We start from the raw sequence: 25,951 nt of genomic DNA, 5'->3' as shown, positions 1-25,951 counted from the left end.
CTGTACTGCACATGGATCTGACGTCAACGCGTACAGGAGGATAGCCAGCGTGAGCAGCTCAGAGAACACTTTTGAGTTTTCAACCCTGTAGACGGGAACGCGACGGCGGAGCGTTTTTAAGATTTCCACTCTGGAGGGTGGGTTCATTTTTTTGCGTTTTTAAGCCCCAAAAACGCAGTTGCCATCTAAACGAAAGGCACATCTGATAAAATATTTTGTCGGTTTCACCCGGGAGCGTTGCCGTGTGAAGCCAGCCTAAGTTCAACAGGGCAATCAGAGATGGCAGACTTCACTCCATTCACGCAACGAGCCTCTGGCGGCCTCTGCTGGTCATAATGGCAAGTGCAATTGTGGAAGCACAAACAGACAGACATGCAGAGCCACTAAAAACACTTCACTAAAAATACTTCACTCCCAAAGTGAGCTCAGGTCAACTCAGATTAAGAACCGCTCTAAATCTATTGAGTGCGTTTTGGTTCTACATTAAAACAACAACATTTTAAATTATATTTGAGACATTAAATCATTTCTTGTAGTGACAAAAACACAAACCTTTTCAACTGACTTGAATGTGGGATAAAGAAAATGTAATGCATAATTTGTGTATGAGCCTGATATTTTTCTTCTAACATGACATATGACCTACTTTTTTGCATAGTTTTTTTTTATGTATTTCAATACACCATATTTCCCCCGGGGTATTAATACACTGTTATCAGCCAGGAGGGGCTGTCTGCCTGCGAGCTGTGAGCATGAAGAGGTCCCCCGTCTCGACGTCATAAAGTGGTACAAAAGTGTTAATTATGTTTTTAAACATGTTTCACAGTGTCACCTTCCTGCTGAGGTACCCGCAAGCGAGATATTGAGCTGTGATCAGCTGTGACAGAGCGTCTGAAAACTCCCCAGCATGGAGTGGAGTGATGCTGCCAGATTTACCAGTTCACACTGAGTAATTCATTTCTCCAGTGACTCAGAATTAAGATGTGAAGCCTGTTTTGTTTCTGTGGCAAATCTCACGTTAACTGCCTTCAATGTGGAATTAAGATAACTTTTAAAGTGATGTTTATTTATTGTTATTGGTTTTTTTTGATGATTGTTTTGTCACATCCAATCAAGAGGAGATAGTCACGTCAGTATTGTGAAATCATACTGATGATAAACGTAGTCACACAGTCAGAGATGAAGAGATTCCCAATTTCAAGACATGGGTCTTAAAGTCAAATGACCTGGGGGCCACTGAGTAGTCTGGTCAATAACATAAATATTTATGTTGATATTTCACATAATTTCAAAATAAAAGTGTTTGTTTTGAAATGGAGCGATAACTAGTTTACAATATTAATGTATTTGTCCGATTAACAATGGGAACCTTGCTCGGGGTTTCTCTTTGTTTTTTTACTGTGCTCTGTGTTGTTTTTAAATGTTTTATGTTTTTTATCCCTTCCATTTTTTTATTCATATCATCCTGTACGGCACTTTGGTCAACCTCAGTTGTTTTTAGTACTAACTAAAAAAATGTGTTAAAGATGGACTAACACACCCATATCATGTGATTTGGAGTCAAAATACTGCAGAGTGTGTTCAGTGGAACTCACTGTTTACGAAACACCAAATACTAGCAAAAAGGTACACATTTCACTCAATAAATCTATCCCATGCTAGTGCGTGGATACTGGGAAAAGGACATGTTGAATGGAGAAGTGGAGTTTGACGTAAATCGAAACTTACTGAGTGACCGAGGCTGTAGTAAAACGTCAATGACATTTTCAAAAAGATGCTAATCTCACAAGTAAAACACAACAACAACAAAAAATGTATACAGTGACACGATAAACATGACTTGTACTTGGAAAATATTTTTGGTAATCTCCCAGAAGGCATTTCTACATCTATAGAGCAGGAACACTGAAACAGATTAGGTTAAGTAAGGCCCCAAACTGATATGAGGCCACCCGAGATTAGATAATTTATAGCAATGACAATTTTGTAAGATGCATCTTCAGCTATGTACAGAAAACTGCAGTGACACCATGGATGGAAACCCTGATGCCACAAGCTTGCTTTAGTTGGGTTTAATACAGGCCCCCCGTTTGGATTCCTTTTTCTAGGGGGGTGGCAAAGTTTCTTGAAACACCCCTGTAACACTGGAACAGTACCATTTAAAAAGAAAGAAATTAAAATACAGAAAATGCGTGTCGTTTTTTTTTTTTTTGTCCCAGTGCTGATTTAATCTTACCATAATCAGCAGATAGTAAATAATCCTAAACTTTGCTCCCTTCACACTGTGTCAAGGGAATATCTTTGTCGGAAATAAAGCTGTACTGTCCGTGTTTTTTCCAACATCTGCAGAGCATGAACAGGACAATGAAGAACAAGATGATGAAAAAGACGAGCAGTGGCCAGAGGATGAAAGACAATCTGCCTCCAGCCTGGCCTGTAAGACAAAGAAATAAGAAAATAAATAAAGTAAAACATCAAGTAAAAGTCTTTTAACTTCTGGAATATTTCTTATGTTGTATTTCAACATCTGCATTGCAACATGACGGAATCAATATCAGTGACCTTTCAGCAGCAGTGTGACCGATCTTGTCACAGTCCCAACTTCATTCGTGGCAACACAGATGTAAACACCAGCATTGGTAGACGTGGCTACTGTCACTCTAATGCTCCCGTGGCGCCCTCTAGTGGTCTGCATCACATTCGCAGCAGAGGTGTAATTCCACAGGACCTTAGGGTCAGGTTTTCCCTCAGCGTGGCAGTCAAAAGTCACATTCTCACCCGGGGTCAACTCCATACTGATGTTTGCCTCCTTAATCTCAGGAGCAACTGTGGATTTTAAGGGGTCAGATTTGAGAGAACAAAACAAGGCATAGAAAGAAAACATACACAAATGATGGATTTTGATTCATGCAAACAAAAATAAATAAAGAGCTGTGTACAGATGACCAATAAATCCACTCTTTATATTCAAAGATACTGACTTTTTAAGTCATTATGTTTAAAACACATGAGGGGACAGTCAATGTTATGGAAAATGAAAGATAAATGTAAAAATCATTGTCTGTTTAAAAATCTTGAAATATTCCAATACTAATATAATCTTTTCTCACTCAATATTCAGAAATGTCAGAATTTTGAGATTGAAATCAGAATTCTGTGGAAAAACAAATGTGGTCCTATATTTCCTCTAATAAATCACATCATCAAATCTTCTCAGAAAGTTACATTATTATCGCAGAGAATTCAAACTTACACAAAACATCCACAGACAGCGTGTGGTTGGCCGTTCCGTGCTGGTTCTCTGCTTTGAGGACGTAGCGTCCACTGTCGTGCTTCGTCCATTGCTGAGGTGGAACCGTCTCATTTCCGTCTTTAAACCACCTGATGGTGGGTGTGGGCACCCCGTCTGGGTCACACATCCCCTGGACTTTATCATTCTCTTTAACCTCATAGTGAGAGTCACAGGTGAACAAGGGACCCCCTGTGGACACAGTGTGAAAATAAAGACGCCATGAATAAACTACAACATTTCTTAGAAGATATTTTGAACATGTTCTTATTCATTTCCCGTAGGAAATGTTTGTGTTTGTTGTGATTTTTTTCACCATTAGTTACATAGAATGGTTAATAAAGACATATGGTTCGTTCCAGTTGTTAGAAATCGAAATTTCCATTAACAGTAAGTTACATCCCCTCAAGTCCCATTTCCAACTCAAAGTCGCTAAAAACCTCACTAACCCTGACATAGGATTCCAATTCGTACAAACACCTTTCCGTTTACAGTTAATTCCTCTTTTGTCTTCACTTCCAGTTCCGACTGTAAATGGAACGCATCAATAGCACTTAAGGCCACATTATATTTCTCCGACTGCGTAATGCGTTATCCGACTGCGTAACCACGGAGACCACTCGAGTCTTCATACTTCTGCGTCGTGGTGACGGATACGCACTGCAATTTCCCGCCCGATCAGTAGGGGTCGCTACGCAAGGTTGTTGTGCTTCTGGCTACAGTGAGCAATGGCATCCGAGAGAGAAATAGAGAGAAAGACTGTTGTTGAAACAGTGGCAGTTTCTCACTTTTCTGTGTCATGGAACGCAGTTTTAAGATAATTTGAGGCGAGAAATTGGCCTAAACATGTGGTTTCTGTATTAAGATATGACGTATCTGCTTTTTGGAACCTATGCTGTCTGTGTGTGTTGTGACTGTGATGGTGATTAAAACCTAGCATTGAATGCTAGGTGACTGCAATGACTGTCAACTTTTCTATGGACTTACTCGTGGACCTTACTGTACCATCAAAAGTTTTATCTGTGACGAAATGTATGACTGCAAATCCGGAGCATGAGAACATTTTTTTTTTTGAAATCTCGAGTTTCAAAGTCGAGATCTCGAGTTTCAAAGTCGAGATCTCGAGTTTCAAAGTCGAGATCTCGAGTTTCAAAGTCGAGATCTCGAGTTTCAAAGTCGAGATCTCGAGTTTCAAAGTCAAGATCCCGAGTTTCCCAAAACAATCTGAAAAAAAAAAAAAAATTTAATTTTTTTTTGTACTGCAAATGTTAAATGTTGAAGTTCTAAAAAAAAAAAAGATACGACGTATTTATAGTTTGGCAGCGACGTTGTTGGCGGTGATCAGCTCCGCCTCTGTGGACGCTCGGTGCTCACTGTGAGCCGGCACAGAGCAGCTTAGCTCGGCCTGTCCTGAGGACCAATCGCAGCTCTTGCCGTCTCCGTTGTCCCTTGACGGAGTGACGGACACTTTAATATATTTTAATATATTAAAATATTTTGTGCAGTCGGAGACGACGCAGAGGCTCCCCGACAGGCTCTCCGTCGAGGCAGAGGGCTCTGCGTAACCTACGCAGAGCACTTTACGCAGGAGTATAAATTGGGCTTTATGGTTTTCCACAAAGCTGTGGAATTAGTTTTGTATTGCATCAAGATTCTGGCGAAAAAGGGAACATGTAGAAGATTGAACATTGTTGACCAATCCGGGCAAAATCCAGTCAATGCTGGGCTAAAGTGATGCAGATGTGCAAATCTAGACCCAACCAGGAGTGATGTACTCACATTCAACTGTGATATCCACCAACGTGTTGCTCCTGAAGATGCTGTTGATAAGCTCTGCTGTGTATGTTCCCGAGTGACTCCTGGTGAGTGGCTCAGACGTATTGACCCGTTTTCCCCGATAGTACCAGTGAACGGTTGGCGGAGGATTGCCTTTAGCTTTGCACTGCAACGTGTCCAAGCTGAAGTTGCGCTCCAGACCAGAGAAACGGGCTGGACAGTGATGCATCGTTGGCTTATCTGCAGGTAAACAACAGCATAGGAAAACAGACCGACTGACATGTCTGTTCTGATGATTTAGATGGTGAAGAGAAGGAGGAGGAGGAGTTATGACCGATGTGTGCAAAGGAAGTGAAGGTTAATGTTTCAGGAGGCAGTAATGAAACATTACTGAAAACACATGACAGGATAGAACATAATGTATTAATCAGATGGACATTGAACGGTACAGAGAGACATGGATGGATGGAAGGAAGGAGGGAGGAAGGATGGATGATACAGAGAGCAAGAGTGGATAGATGGATGGATGAAAGGAAGGAAGGGGGATGGATGGTGGAGACATTGATAGATGAATGGTATAGAGAGAAATGAATGGATGGATGGAGATATAGAAGTATAGATCATTGAACTCCCACATACATAAAACAACTATAGAGGATAACATAAATAGAATAAGAAATGTGATTTTAAGAAAACTGAATACAAATGTTCAGTGCGTTAAACTCACAGTGAACCACAGCCGTGTACGGTTCTGAGTATGTCGGGGGAACAGTTTCTTGTCCGAGGTGCAGCTCAGCGCTGCATCTGTACTGCGCTCCATCGTCGTCTCTCACAGGAGTCACTCTCAGGTGGGAGGACTCGTTGACTGGAGTCGTCTGGTTGTATCTGAAAATCTCTGTGCTCACTGTTGTGTTTCCTCGGTACCAGGTCACTGTGAGATTGTGCAAAGGAGCCACGTTGATGACGTCACATGTGAGCAGGTGCTCTGTGTCCTCCACCATCGTACCATCGCCGGGCACAGACACTGACACGGTGTCTGGAGTCTCTGTGGATAAAGCAAAGGAACAGGAAGGTTATAATATTACTAATGTTGCATAGGAAGTACAAATACATTCACAACTATGAAGATGAAGAAGTATTAAAGTACTTTGCCAGAATAATCAATGAAGCCAATGCACAATAAGGGGAAGAAGAAGAACAGCAAATGCATTTCTCAACTGCAGGGGAAAGGCAACCCTACATGTCCTATAAAGAGTTTTGTCAAATATTTTCCATGATAATCCTGGTGAGCATTGTTGCCTCACAGCGAGGTTGCCACTTCAGATCCTGGTTTAACTACGTGCTTTCCTAGGGTGTGCACAGGTTTTCTGCGGGTTCTCCAGTTTCCTCCCACAGTCCCGAAACATTTAAGAAACAATCATCATTAAACCCATCTTTATTTGCAACATGCATATAATGTTGTAAATACTGTAGAATAATGACCTCATTAATACGTTTCCTTTTCTTAACTTTTTTTTTATAGCGCTCCACACAGATCTTGAGCATTGTCTCTTCATGTCAACATCAGTCCTTGAAACAACTTCTTGTGAAAAAATATTTAGATGCACACTCTTGGTTGAAAAACTTTTCTGTTTTTCATCTTAGCTGCAAATATTAAAATTATTATATTGTTATAAAATTTAGGACGATGTTGCAGGCCGGACAAAACTGGTTTGTGGGCCCAATCCGGCCCTAGGGCACATGTGTGTTCTACAGCCGTGTCCAGTTCAGTTCGGCACAGTATGGTTCTTATTTTTTTACGTTTCCATTGGGAATAGATTATAGTATTATAGAGTGTCCTCCAACGAAACTTAACTATGGGTCGCATGCAGGAATTACGACCCATAGGTAATATGGGTAATATTTTTAAAATAGGTGCCCCCTAGTGGAAGTATAAATAACAGCAATCTGGTACCTTGGCTGTGTCGTCATCAGTTAGCTTCAATGAGGTTTCAACTGGCAGTTTGCTTAATGGTTAAAGCGTGATCGGCACAGGTTTGTCTTTTACACACACTGTTGTTTTTTAGTTATTTTTTAGTTGTTTTGTAACCTTTTTTTTTAGCCCTTACCCTAACCTCACTACTTGTTCGTAGTTAAAGTAGACATATTATACCCAATTTACCAAAAAGTTAAACTAGTTCCCTGGTGTCCTAATGAACATGTCTGTGACATGCTTTGGTCAAAATACCATAAGGATGAAGCACCACAGCAGTTCAATCACCCTGCCAAAACAGCCTTGTTCAGAACGGTCATTTGCCATTGGCACATTGCCGTCATATAGAAAATGTATCCACTGGACACGTAAATCCTAAACAAACTTCCAGCCTCAGAGGATTTATCTGTCCAGTGGATACATGACGGCAATGTTCCTGCTAGAGCCTGCAAATGATCACTTTTCCGAATGCTAACTGCCGTTAGCTAGCCTCTATGGCTGATGTCATTTCCTGTCCCTTAAGTTTCGTTTTACTTATACTTTTTTTAAAGAGACACTACTAAACAGAACTGAACAGGGCTGTTTTGGCAGGGTGCTTGAACTGCTGTGGTGCTTCATCTTTTTGGTATTTTTACCAAATCGTGTCACAGACATGTTCATTAGAACACCAGGGAGCTCGTGTAACCTGGAGAAAAAGGGTTTAATATGGGACTTTTAAGTTGAAAAATACCAGTGCACTAAAAACATACCTATGGGTCATATTCAAGGGTTGACCAAAATGACCCATAGTTACGTTTCAGTTAGAAGTAAGTATAAAAATGGTAAGGTGCGGTCAGCAGATTGGGCAACAGAAAATTGTCACTCCCTTCGTGATCGCTGTGGATACATGTGGAGGTGGAGATAAAAACCCACAGTCTACTCTCATGCTGAGACAAACCGAGCAGGAAACAAAAGAGCAGCTGGATGTCCTCCACTGCTGTCTGTTGTGTCGCGTTAGATATGTTCATTTTATCTCCACCGGGCACGTCCCTCATCCTGCCTACCAAACGCAAGCCTGACCCAGGACTTCACCAATCCATGATAGAAACATGGCGTCATGGCAATGCAACAGCGGCCCGCGACCATGTTATTTTACATGGCTTTTTGTTATATGAACATTATTCCTGAGTCTCTGTGACATATTAGGAGGATTTTATAACCAGTTGCTTTAGATTAATTTCATAATGCACCTTTAAATCCCCTTGTACTCACTATAGACCGTGATGGCCGGCATTGCAGAACACCTGTAGTGATTCGTTAGAGTAACGTTGCATTGAGGTTTTATGTTCCAGTCCTCCACTTTCTTCAACTTCCAGGTGGCAGTTGGGGGTGTGTGAAACCTCAAGTGTCCATACTGATCCGACCAGGACATCTGATACACCCTTGCGGACGTGGTGCAGTCAATTGAAAGTGGGTCTCCAAACCTCACCACCACTTTATCAGGGGTCACTGTCAGGGGGCAAACTATAAAAAAAACACACAAAAAATGTCATCAGCATAAGTAAATATAAGATTTTTTTTTTTTTTCTATTCATGAAGAACAGAAATACCAATTCGGGGCACAGGTGGGGTCGTTGCAACAGCAGGCACTTCCATGACATCCTCTCTCACATACACATGTATGCGCTTGGTGGTTGTTCCCACATGGTTGGTAGCGGTGCACACGTAAGTCACGTTGGTGTTCACTTGACGAACGTTGACGTGGCTTTTGTTTTCCGTTATATTGACTCCGTCGCGCGTCCAGCGAAAATAAGGAGGAGGGTTTCCCTTAGCGTCACAGGCCAGAGTGACGTCATCACCCTCGACCACGTGGACATCTTCATCGGCCGTGCCATTGAGCTCAGGAGCATCTGAGGAGGAAAACAAAAAAAAAAGTCCAGACTTGCAGTTATAAATATTAAAATAGAAAATTCGGTCAAAGAAAATGTGCTAATTGAATTTATTCTTTAAAAACAGTATCAAGGATGTTTTTATTGCACCACGTGTTTTTAAGTTTCCACATCTCCAGTCATTTTATAAAAAGTGATTTCAAGCCACAGTCTGCATTTGGCACCACAGCAAGGCTGCTTCTTGACCTGCACCATTTTCAATACCAATATGAAATGAGCCTTAAACTGAAATGTATTAATTCTGAGAAAGCAAAGACTAGACGAGCCAGTCAAGACACAAGACCACGTGTTTACCAATTTCAGGGAGGAGATTCAAGGGATTTGGGATCTCACAGAAACACACATGATTAAACGTGCCTTCAGAATATATACTCAACAAAAATATACACGCACAAACTTGAATTGGTGAACAAAAATAGAATGTCATGACATTTGCTCAGATTCTTGATGCATTTGTTTATGGAAGGATTTGTTTTGCTCAAACCCAGTAGTCCAGTGTCACTTGGCCACTCCTATTGACTACAATCTCAGATTGAGTATTTCCACTCACCAGAGTCATGGAACATGGCAGAGTGGTGGTCAATATGCGTGACCAGTACACAGACCTTCCTTATGGTCTGGTCAATAAAAGGGCACACCAAAATGTGGACTTTTGTCACTTGTCAATATGCCACAGATGTGACAAATCATGAGGGAGTGTGCCATTGGCATGCTGAGTGCTGGGTTGAGCGTTACAGCTGTGGCAACACAACTGAATGTGCATCATTCCACTGTCAGCCGCCTGTGGACGGAGACTGGAACTTCAGTGAACTGGGTTCCAGTTCCCCAGAATGGCCGCCAACTTCAAGTGGCTCTGCAGGAGGAATGGGACAATATCCCCCAGGCCACGATTGACAACCTGGTGATGTCCATGCGTCGCCGGTGTACTGCTCTGCGTGAGGCTAATGGTGGACACACACGTTATTGAAGTTTGTGAACTTGGATCATCGATCCCTGTTCGGTTCAATACGCAACAGCAAACAATGGTATTTCGGTACCTTTCAGTCCATTCAAAATGTATTAAAATACACAATGTGGCGTGATTAGATCCTCTCAGGAGCAGAGATATGAGCGCAGCGCTGCTGCGTCAATCAGCGTGTGAACGAGACTCTGGAAAAAGGAAGTTTGAAGCGGCACCGTCTTCGTATAAGTCCGCTGTGTGAGATCATTTAGGATTCAGCGTAGACTACCATGAGAATGAGAAAATTAATGTCAACAAACAAACCATTGGACAGACACTCGCTCTACAGCGCCACCCAGAGCAAGCGTCATCACCCTTCTCTTTCACTTGGAGCATGGTGTATTTGTAGTTGTAGTTGCTGTGAGTGGGATAAAATATTGTTTATTTTTGTTGGATAGCACTAATCTTTATTTATTTTTAATTTGTGTGGTTTAATGTTTGCTGTTTCATTTGATCTGATAGTGCACTATTGTTTAAATAAAGTTTGTGGTGTGATTATATATGTGCTTTTAATTGTTTTTACAATGCAATATTGCCTTTGCTAGTCTTAGTAGTTTTATATTAAGATATCGAAACCGTACAGATACCATGGCCCCAAAACCGTGATACATACTGAACCGTGGGGAAACTGTACCGTTGCATCCCTAGTGAATAGACATGTAAGCGGACTGTCTGTGTCAAAAAAAACTTTGGATGAAGTCATGGCTCAGAAGACAGAATCATCTTCTTGGCTGGTACAATTACAGTTCTAAACAAACGCATTGCTCAAGCCTCTCTGATTGGATATTGCGGGGTAATCTTCTCATGGCCGCAATTGCTGTCCAGTAAATCGGGGGAAGACTCTGATCATTTGGCCGAATAATCCCTTTAAACCAGCCTCAAATTCGGAAGGTACATACGGTTGTCGGATCGGGACCGAAATATGGCAGATTATCCTCTACTGTGGGGTGGGGCTTTAAAGCTGACCTAGACCGGAAGTTCCAATTAACGCTGTTTTCGTCATTACCTTGTTTACGGAGCCCTGAAGGTTCAAAACAAACAGTTCAGCCTCTGCTGAGAACGCTGTGTTTTATTGTAATCTCGAGCTCAGCGAGATCTCCCTTCCGGTTACGTAAACAGCGGTTCTCCTGAACAGCAGATCCTCCTGCTCCAGGCACTAGTCCGGGCACATCCGGTTGCGTACATTGAACCACAGAAGAAGAATAACGTTCGTTGTGGAGGTGTTTCACGAGCGACAGTGTCTTCTGACTCTGGGTCTGACTCTGGGTCAAAGTCATAAAAGGGACTGTGGCGGGGAGTCGTGAAGAAGCTATTTTTAAACACTGTTAAAACAATGTTTTGATAATGAGTAGCAGTGCATCCACCGTTCCAGAGGGGGGAGCTGCGCTTCTGAGAGCAGGTGTACTGATTATGTCAGTTCCGGATATTGGCCAATCACAAGACAGTTGGGAAGGCTCTACGCTGGCTGGACAATCACAACACACTCTGTCTTCTGGGGGTGAGAGTTGAGTCTGAAATATCGCGGCTGAGGAACAGCATTAGAAAAGACAGATTTCTATCGGCTCGTTTACAGCAACTAGGAGGTTTTTGACCATAAAAACAAGTTAATATATGTAAGTAGACCTCAATAACTAACATATATGTGCAACAGGACCACTCTATGTGAGCTTTAACAGATCACGGTGAATTGTGTCATGTTTATGTACAATGGTAATCGGATTAAGCTCTATACAGATCCAGAAAGTAAAATTCGGTGTGGAAATATAAAATGCAGGTGACAAATGGTTTAAGCCTTGGTGGACTTCTCTTATGTTTGAATGTTAAAACCTTTCATTTTAGACATATTGAGCTTGCTTATCTCGTTTGGTTTGGCAGATTTGAGATATATTCTATAGTTGGAGAGGTTGGAATACAAAATTCACGTATCTGTACTTTGTAATTTGTAATTTCTTGCAACTTTTACTTTTACTGCACTACATTTCCTCTAACTATCTTTGTTACTCGTTACGATCAAATAAAATCAGAAGAAGAAGAAGAGTTGTTATTATGGTATGAAGGGCATATATAGACCAGCAGAGCCAGGAATTGAACCCCAACCTTCCAGTTGAAAGACAACTTGCCCGACCACTGACTCAAGCCTGACTCCTCACATTTTCAATACTTTTGCATCTAAAACTAGAATACATTTTATATCAGAAAATGACTTTTGATACTTAACTGCAGTAAATGTCATTTACTTAAAAACTTTTACTTCAGTAATATTATAAAAAGTTTCCCTTCTTTATAAAAGACTGCAATAAACCCAATGCTGCTCCCGAAAGAAATGAAAAAACAAGAGAATATTTACTCACAGTGCACGGAAATAACATGCGCCTCAGAAAGAACAGGTGGTGATATCGATCCATGTGGCCCAAAGTCCAGCTGAGCCTCACATCTGAACCGGGCTCCGTCGTCTCCTCTGCTGATGTTGAACGTGAAGGCTGACGACTTGTTCACAGGTGTTCTGATCGTGTTAGAGGGGAAGGACTCTGTGCTCACGACCTGATTGTCCTTGTACCATCGGACAGTAAGATTCTGGACGGGAGCCACATGGACGACGTCACACTGCAGATCGTACAGTGTGCCCTCCACAATGTCATTTACATACATTGTGGGGTACAGGGCGACCATGTCTGGATTCTCTGTCAGAGTGGAAACAAAAGCATGAACTCTGCAACTCTTCATTTATATATATATATATACATATACATGTGTATATATACACATACAGTATATATTATATATGTGTGGTAACACATGTTCACCATTAACTATGTGCTTATTAACATATATAAGCAGCATACTGGCCCTTTATTTGTAATTATGAAGCACGTATTATTAACACCTTATTCTACATGACCTTATTCTACCTCTGTTACAACATGAATTAGCATTTCTCCTAAATAAGGTGTTATTACATGCTGAATATTTACTAATAAAGGCCTAGTATGCTTCTTTTATGCATGTTAGTAAGCATCTAGTTCATGGTGAATATGTGTTGCTTAACATAAAGTGTTACCATATATATATACTGTATATCATGTATGCATACACACATTGTGTATGCAGATATGTGTGTGCACATTTATATTGTATATGTGTATATATACAGTATACTTATATTGTATCTGTGTATGTATGTATATAGTGTATTTACACTGTATGTGTGTATAAAGTATATTTATACTGTATCTATGTATGTGTGTGTTTTTGTGTGTGTATACTGCATTTTTTGTGTATACAATGTATTCATATTGTATATGTGTGTATATTAAGTGTATTTATATTGTATTTATTTTAATATGCAGTATATGTGGGTATACACAATATGGTTATAGCGTATGTGTGCATATAAGTGTGTATATATATTATATGTACTGTATGCATAGATATAGTATATTACATACATACATACATACATGTGTACAGTATGTTGTGATGTTATATGTACATTCATTTATAATTTTAATGGTACATTTATTTTAACAGGGAGGGACAGAATATCAAAAAGAAAATCCAGAAAATCACATAAAACAAAAGATTTAAATTATTTTGCAATTCATTGAGTGAACTTTTTGTATTCATTAATTTAAGTATTTGACCCCCGATCAAAACATTACTTATTACTTGGTGGAAAAACCCTTGTTGGCAAGTACAGAGGTCAGACGTTTCTTGTAGTTCTTCACCAGGTTTGTACACATCTCAGGAGGAATTCGGACCACTCCTCACTCCTCACTCCTCACTCCTCACTCCTCTCTCCTCTCCACTAACTCTTTGTTAGTGGATGATCTTACAAAATCAGTGAGGGAACAAATACTTATTTCCTCCACTGTATATTTATATTGTATATGTCCATATAGACAGTATAATATATTATACATATAGAAGTGTGTACATATAGTATACATGTTAATACACAGTGTATTCATATTGTATATGTGTGTCTATTCGAAATAATTATATTTTACACATGTATATTCATACAATATATTGTATTAACACAATATTGACATATATGTACATATGTTTATATGTTATTTTCAGTTTGTATTTAACTGTGTTGATTACGACCATGTTGAAATCCTCCTCTCTATAAATAAACGTATATATATATATACATATAGTCTTGACTGTTGTGTATATGCGTTACATACTTTTCTTTGTGTATATTGCATGGTTTGACAGTAATGATACAAAATTGTCGCCTCTGTGCTGTGTTTATATTTAGTTGAAGGTAAACTCACTGTATAGAGTGATTTTGAGGTCTTCGCTGCATTCAAACGATTCGTTGAGCTTCAGGATGCACTCCGTCGTTGCGTTCCAGTCGGACAGAGACAGTGTCCAGGAGGTTTCGTGCTCTGTCAAGTTGGACTTTCTGCTTCCGTGTTTCCAGTACATCCCACCACGGAGCTCATTGTCACTGGTGCAGCTCACTGACACCTCCCTGCCATATTCTTCTATCACCTCAGGTGGAACCAGGTTGAGCATGATGTTGTATACAGAACATGTGCTGTCCACGTCTGCTGATGGACAAAAAACAAAACGAAAAAAAACAGAAATAAGCCTTATTCATTCATTCGTTCTTCTCTGAAATCATCAATTCTACAGGTGTATAATATAGAATTCTATTTACCATAAGCAAATTTTATAATTTAAGTATAATATATATATATATATATATATATATATGCATATGCTATTATTATAATAATAATAATAATAATAGGTTATTAAAGACTGTAAATAACTAAATAAAGATAAGTTAATAATGGCTTTTACACGTTGATGCAGTCTCACGATTTGGCAAGAGCCTTTGTCTGGTAGCCCTTGACAATACTGCCTTCATATATGAGTCACAATTTGTATATAAATATTTTTTCCTTAATTTATATTTTCATTCATTTTTTTCTGCTTGCCAAATAGTGAGCTCCTATGTATCCATGGTCATTTGGTTACAACCATTTAAAATGGCATTGTTGTAAAAATATATAAATGCTAATCTTTAAGATTTGAAAATAATACAATTCATTTTTTAATTGTGAGAATAGCAATGGTGACATATTATAGGCATACTATCAATGTGTAAAAACTGCTATGAATTATTTACAAATAACCCATCCTAAATATGAATGTATAATAAAAGGGGAGCTTTATTGTAAGGTTGTTATTATTTTCAGTTTATTCCTACTACAACATGTAACACCTAACAGTCTTACACATAAGGTGCTGCACGTGAAGCATCAGTGTCACTCACCACCGAGAAAGAACACGAGCATGAGAAGATGCAGCATCCTGAGAGGCAGCGTGGTGTTGGCGGGAAGAAGGAGGAGGTGGATGGAGGAAGGGAAGTGCGTCTCAGGATAGTCCACAGGACGTCCAGCTCCAGGACCTGGACTTGGCAGATTCTGGCTCTGATAACACTGACCTGGTAGCAGACAGTTAGATGAGCTACAGGAGGGGGGAAAAACTGAGGAGGGAAGACAAGGGGAAGTTCAACGCCCCAGTTGACAGGAAACTGCCTTCAAAACGGAAATACTCACAACCACAACTCAGATGTGCAGCAACCGTTGGTGGTATTTTCCCTCCTCTCATTTTGAGTAATCACTCTGTGTCTTTTCTAACAAAACAAAAAACACTCTAAAAAAAATCTAATTTGGCACAGTTTTATTCAGAAAGTATTTGGCAAATTGGAAAATGTAGTCAGGAAATTGCAACACAAAGACGGAAACTTCACTCCTTCACAAATGTTAGTCATCAGCTATTGATTCAGTCAGTACTGTGGCACTGAGTGGCTTTCATTCAACATGTAAAGACACATTTTTATTAAACAGCTCTATCTTATACAGGTTTTATCATCATGGAAACTCGCTTCAGTGAGTACGACCCCCCGTGGAACTCGGCCCAGTAGACCCCGTCCTGGTAGCGGCTGCGATAGTGTCCGCCGCGGTACCACACACCGTTCAGATTGGAGTGAGCACACATGTGGTACCACCAGCCTCCCTTCTGGTAGTGAGCGCAGTTACCTGGCAACACAAGAGAAGATAACAAGCAGTGACACACAGGAACAGTCACCATGACAACAGAAGCTGTATTTACTGTGCACCTTATGGTGCAAGTGACCCAATTTCTATTTGTTGTTTTTTCCCTCCCATGCAGCACGAATCAGTTGTGGAAGGTGTGGAGGACATGGATTCAGATTTCATCAGATTGGTTTCAATGCTGCGCTCCATTTAATATCAGTTAACCACGTTCTGAAACATATGACGGAGTATTAGGGCCAAAATCTCATTATATTACAATTCTGATCAAATTATGACTTTAATCTCATTATATTAGGACTTTATTCTCATAATATAAACAACTTTATAATAATAATAATAATGCATTATATTTGGAGGTGGCTTTCATGACTCAAGGTCACCTTACAACAACAAAAAATATGCTCATTATATTACAACTTTATTCTCATAAGATTAAGACTTTATTATTATAAGATTGTAACATTATTCTCGTAAAATTATGTTTTATTCTCATAATATCACCACTTTATTCTCATTATATTACGACTTTATTCTCATAATATCACAACTTTATTCTCATAATATTATTACTTTTTACTTAAAGGGTTACTTTTAACCACCTACATCTACTTTACAATTATATAAAACACTAAATTATTTTGTTATATTAATTAATTAATATTAATTGTATTGTTTTTGCTGTCCAGCAGACGCTACATTAGGTGGTGATATATCACATACAATAGATGCAATTTATTATTATTGATAGCCATTACTGCACTCTTAGAATAAGATAAGGGTTCCAAAAGGGTCCTTCTACAAGGGCTGAGGTTCTATGTACAACCAGAGGGTTCTTGGTAACACTAATGGTTCCAGTAAGAACCATTTTGATCCAGAGAACCCTTAACCTCTTTCCTGAATAAAGGGTTTTAAAGGGGTTCTTGGTGGAACCCTCCAAAAGGGTTCCCAGTGGAACCTTTATAAAAAGGTTTTACCTGGAGCCAAAAAGGGTTCTCCTGTGAGGACAAGCCAAAGAACCTTATATGGTTCTACTTAGCACTTTTCTTTCTAAGAGTGTGCCTAACAGAGAAAAAAACCACATCGTCCTCAATTTCCCTAAAATGTGTTGCCAAAATCTACGTGCTCTGCCGAGCCAACACTTCCACTGACATCAGCCCGGGTGTTGTTTACACACTGACTGCAAGATGGCGGCAAATGCTTAGAATACGATCTTAGTAGATAAGTTGGTAGGTAAGTGTCGAATACGAATCAACCGCCGTGAGCGGGATACATATTGTACGCCACCTCGGTTTCATTGGGACCAGAAGTGGTTTGAGGCAGGTGTATGTGACCCCCCAGATATGTGTCAATCTGACTTTTCACAGGGGGCTAATAAGATAATTTGCTCTCTCATCCTCCTCCTCTTCCTCACATATACATCACTTCTAATTATTTTTATTTCATTTTAATATTATTTGTTTCATTTTCGACACACTCCGGTCAAAAATTCCTCCTCTCCACTCCGATCACACAGCCTGACATATAAACTAGAGCGGTGTTTCTGATTTTCCTCCATGTGCCACCAGAGGAAGCTTGCTTACCACCGGTGGTACACGTATCACAGCTTGAGAACCATCAATAGCAAACAGCATAGCAAACGCAGTGACGTTGCCTCAAGTACATGAGTTTGGAATGAAGACATTTTGCCAACAGCCAGAGAGACTGAGTAAACCTGTGTAGCTGTCCTTGTCTCGGTCTAGAGTGGTGAAGGCCTTGTTGTTGTGCCATGAGAGGGAGTCCCCCGCGTTGCCGTGGTACTGTCCCAGCCGCAGCCGGTACCAGTCGGTCTCCGGCTCCAGTTGGAAGCTGTCGTACTCGGCAAACACCTGCCGGCCCTGCCAGTCCTCCAGAGCCACACGCAGCTTATAGTGAGCCTGTTTGGTCAGCCAGTAGAGATGCTCCAGGCCCAGCCAGTACTCCCCATCCAGGTTTCCAAAGCCTTGCTGTAATACAGCGAGAAACCAGTGCATCGCAGGAACATGATTCATAAAATTTGTGGTAATTTTTTGGGAAATTTGAGACAGTGCCAAGTAGTGTGGTCCTTATGAGCCCAGCACCATGTTCTATTTTCTATTTTTCCCTTAATTGTAAAGGTGAAGTGTGTCATTCTTGATGGGGTAAATCACCTTGTACTGCTCCCACGTCCTGAAGAAGTTGACCGACCCATCCTGTCTCCTCTGGATGACCGTCCACCCTCCCTGAGCCTGACTCTGATCACACCAGGCCTGCATTAGACGGTTAGCGCTCTGTGGGCGGAGCAGGTAAATCCCACTGGTGGTCTCACCTGATTCCAGCACATGCTGGCAGTCCCGCCACGGTCCTGAGTCAGATATATACAGTTATGTAATATAATAATATACAGTTATAGGCAAGTAAATGTGTGTTTTGCTCAGTATCATTGCATGGACACCAATAATGTGATTATTTACATATGCCTTGCTCAGGGAATTTGAACTGCTGACCCTCCATTTGCAAGCCCTTCCACTTGACCATAGGCTGTGACTGGACTGAATATAATTGAAGCTTCGTCACTTTGACCTCAGAAAAAAAGTCTTTGGGTAATTTTGTTTATGTTAGAGTCAGGGAGATTCTCTTCATCACTGTGGCTTCAGTTTATCTGCTCAAGAATGTTTTCTCCACACATGTTTATTGTCTTGTGTCACAGTGAGAGTGATCCGTGGGGAGAAAATGTATACACAGAGGGGAGGGAATCTTGAGTGATAACCTCAGTGTCTGTTCCTAAAAGAGCGTGTGTGTGTGTGTGTGTGTGTGTGTGTGTGTGTGTGTGTGTGTGTGTGTGTGTGTGTGTGTGTGTGTGTGTGATTGGAGTCGCATAAAGATGTGGTAACACACGCGGCCTTTCATCAGAGCACTTCTGGGAGGCGTTGAGTCACACACTTCAGTCTTGTTATTACTATTTAAACGCTCTTCTTTGTCATGGCAGACATTCCAGTTGTGCAGGTTTGTATTTGCAGTGAAACAGATTCACACATAAACAGAGTGTTTATGTGTGTGTATGTTCATTATAAAGCCGCCTCTGCTCTGATAAGAGCTGTTCTTGACATTGTTTATACATTCCCCTGATAGGACGTCTGCCAGCAGGTCACTGACTCCATCAGCCTCTGCTGTTTATCAGAGCTGTGAAATAACTCCGACAGAAGATTTGCACATCGACTCTTGTCGTCTGTCAGCTCTGCAACCCTTCTCCTGTCTTCAAACTCTAGAGAAAAGCGCCATATTGGCGTTTTTTCCCACAGCACGACTCCACTCAGCATGCTTTCTTTGCTTTTCCATTAGTGATAGTACCTGGTACCTGGTGCTTTATTTGGGTATCTGCTCTGTGGAGGTTCCAAGTGAGCTGTGCTGGGATACTAAAACGTGATGTCGACAAACCGTAGAATGCCAAACTGTAGATTAGTTAAAAAGACTTAGATCTTAAGATTTCCTGAGCATTTTTACAGGATTTAAATGTGTGTTTTTATCGAAGGAAAGGAAAAATGCTCTAGGCAATGAAGAAAAAACAGAATTTGTCTTCACACCTGACCTCCTGACCTCATTCTTAACCAGGAAATGATTTTCCATCGCCCTCATTTCCTCATTTCTACAACATAAGTGGTTGCAAATGTCTGCCTCATTGGACATTTTACTTTTGTATGATTTGGACATTTTGTCGATTGTCTTTGGTCTTTCCTGATTAGCGATGAAGTTTCTAAGTCTGGTCCTATGTCCAAGTCAAGAAGCTCAGACGGTAACAGGAACAGGCTAGCATGTGTGTGTATCACTGCGTCATTGACTGTTTGATGATCTGTTTGCTGTTGAAACGTCAACTTGATTAGAAAAGATAAGCCACACGGTGTGCGAACGGTCGAAAAAATAAAGGGAACCACATTTAAGTAAAGTGAAAGCACCCGCAAAGAAGCAGGGATAATCTGATTGGTCAACACTAGCTGGCCTTCTATTGGTTGACAGCGTTGATGCACAAAAACTCAGAGAGCAGAGCAAAGACCAGTGAGCACAAGTTTTCTGAGTGCAAGAAGGATAGCTCAAGCTTGAGCACAGGGTTTAAATCTCGCTCAAATCTCACTCAAATTATTATAATATGCTCTTGTATTCAGATGGGAAACAACCCCCATATTTGACCAGGTGCTTCATCACGTTTGAGGTGTGCCCACCTTGCATTTTCAAATTTGGCACCAATTAAATAAAAATTAACCAATACTCGGTAATAACGACGCAAATCGGTACAAAAAGTACAAAAAGTACAGAGGAAGCATGTTGGAGCCATGGGTGAAGGAGATTCACGCTAAGTTTGTAGTAAGTTAATTTATCACTTATCCATCAACACAACTGGAGAAAACAGAAGGTATTTCTGTCCTCTATGTTTGTTTTTAAATTTGCCTGAAATCGTGCGTTTGTCCATCAAAACGGACACAAATTTGTCGAAAAAGACGACAATTAGCTGAATAAAGGTGTATAACGTGATGTGGAAACAAATTGTGTTTTTTTTTCTTCTTATCCGTTTGATAATCGAGTCATCAAAAAAATAATCGACAGATTCTTATCGATTATCAAAATAATCGTTAGTTGCAGGCCTAATCGTTTATACGTCCAATACATAGCTTTGGGAAAATGATAATGTCATAGCCGCTTAACACTTAAGCTGTGTTTCATTTCCATCAGAACTCATAAGTCAGGAACTCGAAGTGAAGTCATCCACCAAGTTCACCGTGTTACAGTCAGAAATACAAACATATCTCTGGCTAGTCATTGTTAGCCATTGTTAGCAATACCAGTCAATAATGTCTACATATTCTTTTGCACACACAAAAATGTCTACAGTTAAAAATTAAACAGCACTATGTGTACGACTGATTCACCATGAATTGAGTTCAAAGGAAAGTCCCATGACCCTGGATATTCCAAGTTCCAACTGCAAATGGAACGCACCATTAACCCCGCTGGCTTTGTGCACACGCTACTCGTTTTCTTCTTCATTTTTGTTATATTTCTGTGACAGCATTACAGCACCACACACAGGCCTGGAGTTCATACAGCGGCGTTCAGCTGAGTCATTTTTGGGCGACTGTGTGAAAGCAGACATTTCTTGAAACAACACTGTGTTTACAGAAAATTAAGTAAAAACAAAAAGTTCTGTTTCCGTGTGGATAAGGTTTCAGCCGTTCAGGGATCCCTTCATGTTTATTAGTTTCTGAGTTTCTGAGTCCTTTTCTCTCATTTGACCTCATAACTCTGTTTGCCTCCTGTTTCTGTTTTTTAACCAGTCCAGCTTTTGGATCTACCTTTTGTTATTTAATGACCCGCCTAATCGAGCAATTCTGAAAGAAGAAGTATTTGACAGAGACGTACCTGGAGACTTTGTGACAGGCAAACTAATGAAAGGGGGGTCAGTCGGAGTGTTGGCTGTAGTTCTGGGGATGGAATGAACTCTGCCTGTTGTTTCCTGCTGTTGTGGAGGAGCACTTTGGTCCCTTTGAACATCATTGGTCATTTCAGTGGCTTCGGAGCTGTAATTACGGTGCACGTTAGGCTGGAGGATTTTTGGAGGTTCAGTCACCACCTGTCCAAACGGACACAGAAACAACACACCATCTTCAACTCTTTTGTACAAAACCAGGAGACATTGTTTTTGAGTCTGCGGTTTGATCCCTACCACGGAGGACTGGTGGCTGGAATCCCTGCACTGGCACTGCTTCTCCAGACGAGTAATGAACTGGTTCTGGGAGCTCATCATGGATGTGAGGGCTCCATATTTCTTCTCCAATTCCCTGTAATTACTGGACACCTGCAGTGCCTGAGATGATCCAAGCAGAAGAGACATAGGGTGAGTTGATGAAGATGAGCTTTGCTGTGATATGAAAATGCGCTTTTGAAGACACTTTGGTAGTCCAAGGCAAAATGGAACTAGGGACTGGTTACCACCATGGACCACCATGTATTTACAGTTTTTTTTTGTTTTTATACTAAAATAAAGCAACATACACTACCAGTCAAAAGGTTGGACACACTGCAGAGTGAAGTCAAAAGGGCCAACACGTGCTCAGAATGTCTGGGAACTCCTTCAAGTCTTCAACAGTCTTGACTACTTCATGAAGCTCATGGAGAGAATGCCAAGAGTGTGCAAAGCAGTAATCAAAGCAAAGAATGGTTACTTTGAGGAATCTAAAAAACATTATTATTATTATCATCATTATTATTATCATTATTATCCACTGATGATACTCATACGTGAATGAGCTCAGCTCCTGACACAGCTGATGCTCCGGAAGACATAGAAGAATCTATGGTAAAAAAAAAAGAGTGCACTGCACACTTAACACACACTTAACTCTACAGAGGCGATTCTAGAGTCTGTAGGGGCCCTAGGCAAAAATTCCCAGGGGGCCCTTCCTTCAAACCAGTGTTCATCACCATTATGTTACAAATAATCTGACACCAAGGAAAAATATATGACTTCAAAATATTATTTTTTTTCAAAATGAATGAAATAACATGGAAAAACCTTGTAATTAAAAAGTGTGAATGTGAAAATATAAATGTAAAGAGCAATAAAATACTGTAAATAGCTTTTTAAAAACTATATAAAATTTGTAAAAAACAATACATTACAAAAGAAAGAACCCACATTATAAAACAATATAAATATATAGAACAATTAAATACTGTAAATAACTGAGAGAAAAAAAACATATATAAACTGAGTAAAAAAGATATGCATTACACTGCAAATAATAAGTGAGGTGGGCCCCCTATAGGGAGGTTTCCTACTGAGATGACTTTGCAAATTGGCCATTGTTTTTTAAGGGGGACGGGGAGGTGGCTGGTCACTGCACATTTCAGTAAAAACAGCCCTCAGGCTCCGAGTGTCAGGGGCCCCCTATCGGCTCGGGGCCCCAAGCAGTTGCCTGCCTTGCCTGTTCACAAGCTGTCCCTCTGGTTCTCTATGAACAAGTGGAATGGGCACTGAAGGGGCTCTCTCTGCCTTACTTACACTATGAATTAAAGGGAAACTGACAGATGTATGATCATATTTAAGCGAATAATGACTAATGACTCAAAAAAAAAAATAATAATAATAATTCATAAAAACTCCAAAATTATTTAGGGGGGCTTAAGAATACTTTAGGGGGCTTCAGATCTTTAAAAAAAGGCTATTGTTGCTGTAAAGTAGTGTAATCAGATGTTCCCACTCAGTTTAGGGTCATTTTCAGTCAGGCAGTTGGACACGACATGACCTCTGGACATGAATCAAATATCAGCAGGTCTCCCCTCAAAAGTAGGCAAAATGGGACACCCCAAAAATTGACCATAGGTATGAATGTGAGAGTGAATGGTTGTTTGTCTTCATGTATGGCCTTGTGATGGATGGATGGATGGAGGTCTCCACTCACCTGTGTGGAGGCATTCAACAGGAGGTTCTCCACCCTTCGCTGCTCCAGAGCCTGGTCCTTCTTATTGATGACTTCATTCAGCAGCTGTGCGTAGAGCTGAGTGATGCGAGAATTCATGGTGTTGCTCTCCTTGCGCAGGGCTCGTACCTCCATGGCGAGGGCCCCCTCCTGGTCCAGTTGACCCCGCAGTTTTTCGAGCAGTTCCTGCTGTCTCCTGAGCTCCGCCCGCAGCACTGCCACCTCAGACTGGTTGACGGCGTTCGCAGCAGCAGACTGTGTGTTGAGACACAGAGCTCCCGTCAGCTTCTGCTGTGGGACGATGAAGGTGTAGGAGCAACGGCCTCCATTTGTACTCGAGGAACGCAATGAACGTTTGTGACCGTTGTCCACGTCAGCTCCATCCTTCCATCCTCCAGCTGCTGGAAGGGTCACGCAGAGTGTGAGAATAAGAGTCAGACCTATGGTCAGTGTCTTCTCCATGAATGTGTGTGAAGACACCTTGGGTGTGGAGGAGAGGACACGGTTAGACTGCAAGAATGACAACACATTGTCACGTCTACCAAGGACGTTATGTTTTCACTGGTGTGTGTTCTCCAACTTCCTGTCTACAGTTTTTAACAGATCAATTAAAAAATGTTGTGATGGTCGGTGATCACCAAAGAATTTACCCACTGATGACGTCACAAAAATAAATATAAACATTTAAAGAAACACCCATCTCTTATCATGGGCGTCGCTGGCCCCTTAAGCACCCCTAAATTGAGACTCAGCACCCCTAAAATTTGGAGTAACAAATGTTGTTATTCTAAAATATTGGTTTGTCTTTGATGAGCTTAGATAATGTGCAAAACATACTCTGTAGTTTTTGGTTTAAAATGTATGTAATTTTTTTTTTTTACGAAAATGAAAACACCCCACATAACAAATGGTATCATCCTCACCTTTAAGTTATCTGTACCTGCACCATGGATGTATTATATGAACTGGATAGAGCACCGCCCCTTTGGCTCCGTTCATTCCTATGAAGCTGCTCACCATACATCCATGATGTATGGGTGGTGAGGCTCATTGGGTGCTCAGCACCCCTAAAGCTCTACCTAAAGACCCTAGAACCAGTGGGGCAAAACTATAAAAAGAACCAATCATCTTTCTGCTGCTACCAGCGAACGGGATGAGGCCAGGACGTTAACGAGGACTCATCATCCCCAAGTCTCTGACCACAACAGCCTTCGCTACCGGCTGCTACAAACCCAGTGATCCAGATGGATCCTGGCATTTAAACACTTTTTAATCTTTATTTTTTTGTTATTGTGTATGTTCCTGGTTTCCGTTTCTAGGTCTGGATCCCTCCCTAAGGTTTCTACCCTTTTTCCCCTGTTATAAGGGTTTTTTCCCTGGTAGTTTTTCCTTACCCTGGTCGAAGGTCTAAGGACAGAGGATGTTACCAGACCTGTGAAGTCCTGTGAGACAAACTGTGTTTTCTAATTGTGGGCTATATAAATACATTTGATTTGATTTGATTTGATTTGATTTGATTTGATTTGATTTGATTTGATTTGATTTGATTTGATTTGATTCGATTTGATTTGATTTGATTTGATTTGATCATATCTCTGTCAAAACTCATTCGAATTTGAATTTGAAGGAACATTTGAATATGCTTCCAGAATCAGACACAAGACTATTTAGGATTAAGGATAAGGCGGGAATTAAAATTTAACAAGTTCTCTTAGTGCTTTTGTTTTATAACAATATGACCTGATTTTATTGTTATTTATGTTTTTTATTTGACTGTGTAAAAGCAAGGCAGCTTTATTTATAAAGCTCTTTTTCATACACAAAGACAGATTCAATTTGTTGTACAGAAAAACTGAAAGAATGTTCAAAGGAAAAAATAAAATGCTGACTAAATTAAAAGAAATGTGTTACATGTCACAATTCAAAAGACTTATTAATGAAAGTGCTAACAGAGGTTACAGGAATACATTTAAGTGGTGTAAATAAGTAAATACATTATTCACACATCAATAATGATTATACAGTAATGTATGTATTATATTACAATGAAAAGATAAATATTTAAATTAAAATATTATGAAGTTTTTATAAAAGGATTTTCAGTTGAGTCAACAATAAATAATAATATTAAACAACATAATTAGATTAATATCAATGTTGTTTCATATTTATTATTTATTATGATGGTGATGATTATATAGATTATATATAAAAATGGGTTATCTGTTGTTTTTCGTTTTTTTATTATTACAAGTATTATTAAAATCATAAAACATTGAACCATAATAGTAGTAATAATAATAATAGTAGTAGTAGAGTGAGGTTCAGTTGTTTAGGAACATTTATGACACTTTTTTACAAAGACACACACTTTGGTGTGTGTGTGTGTGTGTGTGTGTGTGTGTGTGTGTGTGTGTGTGTGTGTGTGTGTGTGTGTGTG

At 40.2% G+C, this 25,951-nt stretch overlaps 2 protein-coding genes across 2 annotated transcripts; both read right to left on the bottom strand.

Annotated features, from left to right (window-relative positions):
• Positions 1 to 2,554: 2,554 nt before the first annotated feature.
• Positions 2,555 to 15,596, bottom strand: LOC310932572 (vascular cell adhesion protein 1; the record flags this gene model as incomplete). The annotated part of the gene is made up of 10 exons (XM_083895898.1): positions 2,555 to 2,826; positions 3,254 to 3,481; positions 5,069 to 5,305; positions 5,793 to 6,110; positions 8,289 to 8,540; positions 8,627 to 8,926; positions 12,398 to 12,646; positions 14,249 to 14,527; positions 15,259 to 15,429; positions 15,545 to 15,596. The coding sequence occupies 10 exons, from the start codon at positions 15,594 to 15,596 to the stop codon at positions 2,555 to 2,557; spliced, it is 2,358 nt and encodes a 785-aa protein (XP_083752024.1).
• Positions 15,597 to 15,842: 246 nt separating this feature from the next.
• On the bottom strand, positions 15,843 to 23,973 carry angptl6 (angiopoietin-like 6; the record flags this gene model as incomplete). Its single annotated transcript, XM_083896827.1, has 6 exons — positions 15,843 to 16,027; positions 17,757 to 18,027; positions 18,211 to 18,404; positions 21,452 to 21,662; positions 21,756 to 21,896; positions 23,494 to 23,973. The coding sequence occupies 6 exons, from the start codon at positions 23,971 to 23,973 to the stop codon at positions 15,843 to 15,845; spliced, it is 1,482 nt and encodes a 493-aa protein (XP_083752953.1).
• Between the last annotated feature and the right edge of the window lie 1,978 nt (positions 23,974 to 25,951).

The sequence above is a fragment of the Microchirus variegatus genome, assembly GCF_963457635.1.
Source record: "Microchirus variegatus genome assembly, chromosome: 10".
NCBI lineage: Eukaryota > Metazoa > Chordata > Actinopteri > Pleuronectiformes > Soleidae > Microchirus > Microchirus variegatus.
Note: the sequence above shows the minus strand (reverse complement) of the source record. Positions and strands in the feature narration are given on the sequence as shown.